Below are 11,138 nucleotides of genomic sequence, written 5' to 3'. Positions count from 1 at the left end.
TCTTCATATGTCTTGCTATGTTATCATTTTATAATTATTATTACTTTAATTCGTTAAATTTTCAATATCGATATTTCGATATTTTAAAATATCGATATTTTAGTCCCGATATTATATCGATATCGATATTGCTATCCGATATCGATATCGATATCAATATCGATATTTTTCTTTCGATATCCCATCCCTACTTTAAACCCAAACTTAATCGGTCTTAACGAAACTCTCCCATCTCCACCTCTTGGACGTTTACCTATCAGTGTTCATTAGCATTAAGGATTCTTTTGTTAGTAAGTCCCACAACCTGACACGCCCATTTTGTTCGCCACAATCCTCTAACCTGAACGATATTTACCGCTTTAAGTTTCCTCAATTCAGGGCCGGCCGTAGTTCAGGTCAAGGCACTGAAGGTGGCGCCAGTTTAATCCCCGGTCTGAGGGCGAACTTTTTTCGTTTGGTGGTGGTCTCACGAAGTGCAAATCTTGAGCCCCCATCATAGTTAGTATAGGTTGGTCTCTTCTAGATAGCCCTCCCGTGTGTCAGTAATAACCAGAAAGGGGATAATAAAAAAGTCAGCGATGTGTAACTTCCTGAATATTTTACATGATACTTTATATTAAAAAACCTTAACGCGTTATTCATCCTTTAGTGTAAGAAGCCAAGTTTTTATGCTACCAAGAAAAAAATTCAACCGTCCTAGGGACATTTTGTCCCAACTATTGTTTTAGAGAACTCATTGTTGGTAGAAAATTAGCAAATTGGTGGATTGTATCTCGTATTTCAAGGATTATCTAGGACTATCTTATTTGGCTATGGTGACAGAATAAAAGAAAAATAGCTCCTTAATCTTGGAGAAAAACCCAACGTCCCGCGGATGGATTTAGATTTAATTTTTTTTTTTTTTACATTCACTGATTACCCAGGAAACACATGCTACATAAGTATCTGTCGGGTGGTTAAGCAATAATTAAATGCCTCTAATTATTCTCAATACTTGTCAATTCTGTAATAGTGAGTTTGTACATTAATATTTTATGAATTGAGTCAGTTATAGACGAGTAGAATAGTCCAGGATGGGTAAAAAGTTGATATTCGTTTTCAGAGTGTAGGAATTTCATAATAAAAAATTCAAATCCATTGAACTTAGTTTGCCGGTAACTTTGTAAAATTGTCCGTTATGAGGTAGTTCCTTTGTTGAGGGGTGTGCGTTAAGGGCCTGGCACTGTATATAGCATACGTTTTACAATTGGTAATATATATGTATTTAAGTCACAATAAATTCAGGTGAAATAACGAAAATTATTTTATAGATTTAAAGTGTTAAGTTTTTATTTGTTTGTTATATAATAAAATTTTTTTTTCGTAGTTTAATTTTATGTTAAGCTCATTTGCTCTTTGGAATTTGAAAATATTTAATCCAAAAATAATATATTGATGATTATCAAATGTAATTTTAGTCTCTTTTTATCTAGTGTCTTACTTAATTGAAAATTAAAAAAAAAAAAAAGTAAATATATTTTTTTAAATGAAAACTTTCTGTTTTAAAATTGAAAAATGAAGACTTGTCTTTAACTATTTTACTATATTCATAGGATACTACTTCGTAAAAAAGAATCAGATTTTAGAGTTTCATATTTTTTTCTAATGATTCTTGTATTATTGCGATTATCTAAAATTTTCAGAGACATTATTTTATTGTGTTGTAATGTGTGCTTAAACTTTTAAATATAATAATTTTTCAGTTGGAAATATTTAATGCCAAAATTTTAAAAAGCTGTTATAATGCTAAGCTGTTACACCTCTTTCTTGGTATATAGCAAATTAGGAAACTTATAAAAATTTATGATAGTTATGAACTTTTAATAATAGCAAGAACTTTTTAAAATTCATATAAATTGATCTCTTTCTTCAAGTCATCTTTTGTGGATAAAATTAATTATCCTAAATTTTGAACCGAATAAGCTTTTCTTTATTCACCAAGTCATAAGTTATAATTAATAATTATTGCGGACATTGAGGAGCTAATTTAGCCTAACGAAAATTAATGCAATGAGCCTTTTAGACCCAAATTATGAATAAAACCATTTCTTTATTAATATTGTTTTCTAAGGGTTGTGCTACACTAATGAAGCGAGGAACTTTTCTCATATTTTAAGTGAGATATTACAAATTCATTTTTTTTTCTGCGGATAGTTTAATGTTCAGCTAAATTATAATTATAACCAAACTCTATCATAAGTGATTACTCATTTAAAGAGTTGCATTAAAACATGGCAGTTATTTCATCCCGATTTTTTATTACTTTAATGAAAACTATTTTTAATATTCTGACACCACAAGAAATAAGTCTTCCAATGAAAAATGAGATATTATCTAGTTGGCAAGCCATGTGGGATGAAAGCCCGCCAAGCAAATTAAAAACTATTAAAAAAAAAAATTAAACCATGGACCACATCAAACCGTTCCAATCGCAGGGAGGAAGCTATAGCCAGATTGAGAATAAACCATACGAATTTAACTCATGCATAACTGATCAATAAGCAACCACCGCCAAAATGTCAATACTGCAACAGTGGAATTACGGTCAGTCACATATTTGAAGAATGTCATTTCTATTCCATGAACTTACGTAGATTGGGAGTGGGACCGAGAGTATCGGATACTCTGAATGATGACCAGAAGAATGTGGAAATGGTCTTAGTTTTCTTAAAAAGGAATGGCCTTTTAAATAAGATTTAAACCAGAAAATCTGTTATACGTAATAAAAAATACCAACAGAAGTAATTTTTTTTTTTTTTTTACTTTATTAAGTTTATTCACAACTGTAAAAGTATAAGTAATTATTTAAATTTTTTTTCGAAATTATTTAAGGTGAAATAGAATTATAGAAATAGAATATAAAGCAGGAAATATGGGCGTTGATGACCTCAGGGTTTTACGCCCTTAAGCCCCAGACAACAACATCAACTATTTTTAATTTCTAGCCTAAATTGATGAGTCTAGAAATACTAGAAAATCTAAGAAGAAATTATTCGAAGTAGAGTAAATTAGCTAAAATATGAGCCCTAATAAAGCTATTTACGTAAAATAGTTCGGGTGATAAAACGTTTTAAAAAGAAACATTTCATAAAAAATCAGTAATCAGTGAATTTATTTTGAGAAAACTCTAGAGTCTGGGTGATTAAAGATATTTATTTCCCTCCAATTTTCGCTCACCTTAATAAAAACTATTTTTAATTAATAGCCTAAATTAATGAGTCTGCCAAGTATCGGTAGGGGGAATACAAAATTGTGACTGTTCCAAAACGGTTAATAAAATACTTTTTTCATTCGGAGCTCTTTATCTTTAAAATAATCCACAATACTAGAAAATCAAACAGTACATTTTTCAAAAAGGAGTAAATTAGTTAAAATATGAGCCCTAATAAAGCTATTTACGTTCGATAGTTCCCGAGATATAACATTTTAAAAAGTAAAATTTCATAAAAAATGTACTACAAAAACCAGTAGTTAGTGAATGTATTTTGATAAATCTAGATATCAAATACCACTCCGATTATTTATTTCTTTAATGAAACTATTTTTAATTACTAGCCTAAATTAATGAGTCTGCCAAGTATTGGTAGGAAGAATACACAATTGTGACTGTTCCAAAACGCTTAAAAAAATATTTTTTTTATTCGGAGCTTTTTATCTTTAAAACAACCCACAATACTAGAAAATTGAAGGAGGCATTTTTTAAATAAGAGTAAATTAGATAAAATATGAGCCCTAATAAAGCTATTTACTTTCAATAGTTCTCGAGATATAACATTTTAAAAAGTAATATTTCATAAAAAATATACTAAAAAACCAGTAGTAAGTGAATATATTTAGAGAAATCTAGATATCAAATACCATTAGACGTGCAGATGTCAGCCAAGACCCATATTAAAGCTTGTTGAAGTGAAATGCATATTTATCTACTGTCAGAATCAGGTGCATTCCAGCGAGATATAGGTAGATAAGTAATATATACGTTCAAAACATTTTTTGAAATCACTTATTAAGTTTTCGAGATATAGGCTCGTAAAGAAAATCAATTTCCAAATCCAACTTTTCCGTACATGCGTTACCTTAAAAAAAATCGAATTTCCATCACTTTTTCAAGATTGATTTTTACTAACTCAAAATTCATCTTAATTTTTTTTTACCAGCTGTAATGCATAAGTTGTACTATTTGTTCGTTAATATGAAAAAGTTGTTATAAAGCTGATAATTTGATTTTAATATTTCACTTTCGTGTTTTTTTTTTTTGTTTTTTTTGGCAGGAAAATGTATCATGAAAGAATAATATGACTTAATTTTGGCTAATCTATCAATAACTCAATGAGTACCCATCGTACTGAAATACAGATATACGGAAAAAAAACAATAGCAATCATCATTTAAAGAGCCAAAACACTCACATCCAGATGAATTAAAAGAACATGGATAATTAATAATTTTTGACCCTTATGAAACCATTGTTTGAAAGTTTTGTCTTCTACAATCTCTTCAAAGTCCATGGTACACAGAATTCCACCACAGACATTGCGAGCAAACGACCTCGCTCGAATATTTGGCCACCCCTGAACGAGAGTAACACTAATTAAAATTGTCAGAAAAATAAACTAAGAATAACATCTAAAGCTATTTTAATTTCTAGCTAATGAACTATTGAAAGTAATAAATATCTGATTTGCGGTTGTCTTTACTGTAATTTTCATTAAATTTAATTTATTAAATTAATAATTGTCCTTGAACTTAAATCTATTTTGCTAGGCTGTTATTATTGCTGACACACATAAATTTTCCGAATATTTACAAAAACGAACCAGTTGTAATCTGCTTAATTTTCATTCAGATTTTGTAAGCATCACTGCCATTAATTAGTGCCGCCGTAATTCCAACCACACAAACAAGCCGCAACCAAGCTGCCGCCCAATGTAGCCAACTGTGGACGAGCTGACGCCAGCCGTTATCAGTCGCACTGATACCAACCCCTGTTATATTTTACACAAGAGATCTTTCTCTTCGAGTGCTTTATCAGTCGTCACCCGTTCACCTCCTACTGTATATTGACGAGCCTTCTGCCAGTTTGAAATAGACCTTCAACCTTCGTGTTAATTTAGGAAACGCCTTCCATGTGAAACGGCAATAAGAATAATTAACCGTATTCTTAATTAACTCTTTATCTTCTAGAAAGGCTCTAAATATTCTTTTTTTTTCATTGCTGAATTTCCATACAGTGCCTAGTACGACAACATGGTTTATAAAATAATTATAAAACAAGCTACATTCGTTATTTTCTTGACAAATTGTTGTAAGATGCTAAAAATGCAAAACGTCTTTAAAAAATTAATAAAGTTGTTAAAAATAGTTAATCTAGAAAGTAACTAGGTCTCGGAATCAATACGGATAAAACAAAATATACGATAAGCAGTAGAAACGGGAGAAATTTCGGTGATATAAATACAGGAGGAAAGATTTGAACAGTTAGATTTGAGTATTTAGGTTTAAATTAGAAAAACCGAAATTGGTGAGGAAATAAGGCAGTTTGAATAAAACAGGGTTAGCTCATCATCTTGGGTTAGCTTTATATAGACTTCAATGAGGCTTATGATTCTATTTACCGCTAGAAGCTGTATAATATTTTTATTGAGCGGGGAATACCAAAGAAGTTAGTAAGTCTTGTACGGATGTGGGAAAAGTTACGAATCGGTAATTATTATTCTGAAAAGTTCGTGGTTCGGTCAGGTTTAATACAAGGCGATTCTCTATCTACTATCTTATTTCAATTTCGAAATGGCTTAGCTCGCGCATTCTATCCAAAAATTTAAAAGTTAGAATTTACAAAACTATCATCGTTGCAATAAAGTATAAAATATTCTGACCTGAAGGTAAGTTGATCAGAAAATTTGGAAGGCTACTCAATGCTGAATTTAAGGGGATTGCATCCGGTAAATATTATTCAGGTTATTGCGGTGGGGTGGATAATATGTAAGGTGTAAGGTTGTGAGACTTAGTAACGAACGGATCCTTGAAATGTAAAGAAACGCTGAACGTCAGAGAGGTAGGCTGAAACGTAGATGGGAGGATTGCGTTAAGACTAATTTAGTAGATTTGGGTTTAAAGGAGCGTCACTGAACAGCTATATGCAGATTCGTCTTCGAACCTTTGGCTTCGCTAAGTCTTTATAATCATTATTATTAGTTTTTTAAATATACACATAAAGCCGTTATAGTTACAGTCTGATGTCTTAGTAACAAATTGTTTTTTTATTTGCTTAATAACAATTTTCCTCGTTGGATAAAATATTTTTACTATCAGATTTAACTTAAGAGGCATCAACCTATAGGCACTAATAAGGGGCATCAACTTATTAAAAAATGATATCCAAGACTCGATTGTCAACTCCATTTTTCGACTGTTACGATATAAAACAGGGTATAGTAAATAAAATTTCTTTTGGCAATGAATTTGGCTTAAAAACAGAAATCACTGGGTTTTTAACGATTCGCACGCAAATGGTACGGAAAATTGGGTAAATGTAAATAAAAAATACGTTTAACTGAAGGTGTTCCTCAGGGTTCCTATCTATCTCAATGTTATTTTTCATGTATATTAATGACCTACCGGACCTTCTTCACTGCTTCCTATACCATTTATATACTGAAGACCAACAAATACTGGTATTTCTATGGTTTCATCACTTAAATATAACTGGATCGTCTCATAAGATTCAGAATCACCTCAACCGTTGTAAGTCGGAAGTTTGGATCCTGATAATGAAAAGTACATGGTTTTGGGTTTTTTTTCATTAATCCGTTGTTAGATTTCAATACTTAATTTCCAAAAAGATATTGTTCTGTTAGAATAATACCTCAGCTTAATAGGTGCGTCTTGTTTATCATATTTAGTTGTAAATCTCTATCATTGCCCAGCTTATTACTTTCATCTCTTATTCTTAAACTGCTACTGATAAAAATGAGCTCATTGTCTTCACAAAAAGGTAAGTTCTAACTGCTTGTGTTTTTTTTTTGTTTTTTTTAAACTTTTATTGCATGCATCTTATAAATATTAGAATTGAATGTGCATGATGCATTATGAGTGCATGCTTTATCAGCTCTTTTGCTTGCTGCTTTATTGTAATGCATATTTTTCCAATTCCTCGGATTGATTAATTAACTTGAATATGTATGATGGCTCTCGAAAAAAAAAAAAATCGAAACCAATGCTAAAAGCTAATTGTCTTTTCATTTGTTTCATGCTTTCCTTTGGCTGAGCAGAGCTCAATTAGAGTAAGTATCGTACTTTAATGCTAAGTTTAGTGCTGCTATTGCAAAAAAAAAAAGATAAAAGAAAACTACAATTAATTATAAAGTAATTAAAAATAAGATATTTTATGAAATTCTTTAAAGGTTTTCACGCAGTTTTTCATTAATTTATTTTTACATTTTTTTTCATCCAGCCATCTATATACCGAAAAAATTACATCATTCCAATTACGAAGTTACATAATAACCATTACCCAGTTTCTACTAGGCCTGTATAAATAAAGCTCTTATATACTTGGTTGTAAAGATAGTTGGCAAAGCATAGAGAGATATAATTAATAATAATTTTTCGTACAGTGTGATGAAATGCATGTTTCACCTGTGAAGCTAAAATATATTTTTCCAAACTAATCGGAAAATGCTCCAATACTACAAAAATAAAAAATTATATTTTCTACCTATGACCAAAACATACCTTATAAATAATGAAACGACTAATACCAGTTATATTTTCAACACCTTAAAAGACATTTATTCATAATTTACCTGTAAATAAATAATGAATATATATATATGTTTAACAGTATCAACCTTAACCCTCCTCTTGACGAGAGGGCGTAGTTGGTCATTACTTAGCTGAATACTCGAAACTCCTAAATACTTTAAAATCAAAACATTTCAAACAATGGATTTAATCCTTATCTGAAAATAAAGGATTTAATTCTTATCTTACAAGCAATGGATTTAATCCTTATCTGACAATAAAGGATTTAATCCTTATCTAACAAGCAATGGATTCAATCCTTATCTCACAATAAAGGATTTAATCCTTATCTAACAAGCAATGGATTCAATCCTTATCTAACAATAAAGGATTTAATCCTTATCTAACAAGCAATGGATTCAATTCTTATCTAACAATAAAGGATTTAATCCTTATCTAACAAGCAATAGATTCAATCCTTATCTAACAATAAAGGATTTAATTCTTATCTAACAAGCAATGGATTTTATCCTTATCTAACAAGTATAATATTATATAACTGTTGTGACAAAAAACTCTTGATGAAATATAAAAAATGGATTTTAAATTAATATTAAAATATATATTAATTTTTTAATAATACTTTTTATTAAAAAAGTATTTTGTTTTATTTTCTACTTCTATTAAAACCGATTTGGAAAAAACAATAATATTAAATTTTAAAAATAAATAAATAAATTTGTGACTTTTCTACCAATTAAATTGAAATGAAAAAAATAATCGTGTTTATTTCAATCAAAATAAAAGGAAAGGAAAATTTAGTTTTTTATTTTAGGTTTCCTAATAAGAATGTTAATCAATGAATTAACACGTATTTAAAATATAATTTAATGTTTTTATCAATGCCTTTATATTTTTTTAAATTAGATCATTAAAAAAAATTAAATAATTAGCAACGAGTTAGAAAAAATAAAAGCTTTGTTATGCTTTGCGATTTCTAGTGCTAAAATTTAGAACAAAAAATTGTATTAAATCCTCTTCTTTAAGAAGAAAATATAGACCCAGTTAAAAAAAATATATTGCAAAAAATCATTGAATATTTGTCTACTGTTCTGCTGATATCTAGTCGATCATTTGTAATGCTGTGTGATTTCCAAATATATATTAGTTACAAAATAACTCATGATTCGAAATCGGCTTTCTGTACATTGTTACTTCGGCTAACTATGTATATCTTTTACTATAGTATGTGTTCGTTTGCTTCATTAATAATCCGCAAAACTAGGAATTTACTAATTTTTAACTTTTTTTTAAAGGCATCCAGCATATAGTCCAACCTCTTAATCTTTACCCTTTAACAATGGTTATAGTTTCTGGAGTTGCATGTGTTTCATTATCTTCCTTCCTAAGGATGTACATTTTACAAAGAAACTTTACCATACAAGTATTCAGTAACATCTCTTTTTGCATCGAATCAAACTCCTAGAAAATTCAAGAAAAGTAAAATGACTAATAATCATAACATCTCGCAATTATGGTAGAATTAACGAGGATATTAATCATTCTAATCATTTCAACTATCGAACTCCGTACCTTCATGGGTTGTAGCAGTACACATTGATTATAATCAATAATTAATATTTTGATTAACTTGATACCATCGCTTTAAGTTTATTGAATAATATTGGAATTTATGGTGTTAATTGATTTATATCTGTATTTACACTTATGTTTAGAGCAGTAGTTCCTAAACCATAGAACTATGTTAGCCATTAATTCAGAAATTAAACCGCATGCACCCAACCCCACAGTCGAATTTTGTGCAAAGGGGAGTCGCCTTCGGATATTTGAAAATTAGCTCAAAAGTGTATTTTAAGTCACTTTTATTTAACATTTGACAGTAAAAACATCTTAGGTGACTCACAAACATCAGGAAGGATATTTTATAATGTATTTCTAACAGAATTTGTATTATTATTATACATAATTAAATTTTTCTTCGAATTAATTGTCTAGTAATATGATGCGCTTCGCATCGCCTTTACCTGGGTCAGCTCTGATACACTCATCAAAAAAATATTTTGTGTCTCCTCTTTTTTCCATAATAGCAGTGAGTCACAGCAAAGAGAGTCAGTTGGCATAATACAAAAAATTTTTTTTCAGTTTTTATTGGTTTTAACCTAAAGGAACTATTTATAGTAAGGTATGATTTACTGTTTCATAACGAACTAAAGTTTCTTCGAAATGAGACCAAGATTAGTTTTTTTATAATGATGGCGTAACTCAACTCGCTTTCAAAGAAGAAGTGAAGCCTAAAAGACCCCGCCCACGAAAGGAAGGTTTGCATTGAGCCATATAGCAATGGCTGCTACTGACTAATTACGCCTTCTTCATCCACGCAGACTCCTGGAATTCATCTAAACTAAAACAGAAGGTAGCAGGTGATTGGCTTGTACTCTTCCTCTACTTCTCTACCACACCTCTAAAAGCCACACAAGAATAAAGTACCGCAATCTATTGGAAATCACAGATAAGTGAGCTAGAAAAAGAATAGAAATTTAGTAATGCTCCTAAAATATAGACTGCATATCTTCTTAGTATTTTTTTAGAAGTCTTTACAACCAAAAATCCTTCCTAAATCCTACATCTTCTATACCTATGTTCATGCAGACTCTTGGAATTCACTCTTTATATCTATTCGTCAATCATTCTGCGTTCATTCTTTTAAACATCTATCCATTCACCTACATAATAAAACCACTGCTTCGATATAAACATGTGCAGTTATAACATTAATTACTACTATAAAATTGTAATTGTAATATAAATACTACACTTTTGTAAATATTTCGCAAGGCAAATGATCATTAGGTTTGAAATTTCCGATCCTTTATACAGTTTTCACAGCTGACATCCCAACCCATCCTAACACTATCCTCACCACGTATGCCGATGACACATGTCTTTTGTCAGTGAACAATAATTCTTACATTGTATCCATCCAATCCCACATCACCACTGTTGAAGAATGGAGCCAAAACTGGAGGATTAAAATTAATTCCAATAAATCCCACCAAATCACATTCACACTTCGTCGTAAACCCATGACCTCTTGCCCTAGTATCCTTTGATAATACCCCACTTATTCCTGTCGAACAGATCGGTTACTTAGGACTACATCAGGACAAATGACTGACATGGAATCCTCATACAAGTCGATTCCGACTATTACAACATTTACTAGACAAACAGTCTAAATCACCAATCCATTACAAAAGACTGATCTACATGACTATTATAAGGCCTATCTGGACATACAGAGTTGAGCTTTGGGGCTCCACTAAACCATCAAATTC

General features: G+C 30.4%; 1 protein-coding gene across 2 annotated transcripts in view; it reads left to right on the top strand.

Annotated features, from left to right (window-relative positions):
* Window positions 1–11,138, top strand: part of LOC106687950 (uncharacterized) — a 161,600-nt gene that overhangs the window by 67,671 nt on the left and 82,791 nt on the right. Inside the window, exon 2 of one of the 2 annotated variants that reach the window (XM_014432148.2) lies at window positions 7,311–7,322. The exons of the other annotated variant lie outside the window; for it this stretch is intronic. Coding sequence (XP_014287634.2) covers window positions 7,311–7,322 — 12 coding nt within the window. The remainder of the gene's footprint in view (window positions 1–7,310; window positions 7,323–11,138) is intronic. 2 annotated transcript variants of the gene reach the window in all.

Source organism: Halyomorpha halys, unplaced genomic scaffold, assembly GCF_000696795.3.
Source record: "Halyomorpha halys isolate HHAL.00 unplaced genomic scaffold, Hhal_1.1 Scaffold1032.1, whole genome shotgun sequence".
In the NCBI taxonomy this organism is placed as follows: Eukaryota; Metazoa; Arthropoda; class Insecta; order Hemiptera; family Pentatomidae; genus Halyomorpha; species Halyomorpha halys.
This window is presented reverse-complemented; position numbering and strand designations above follow the sequence as displayed.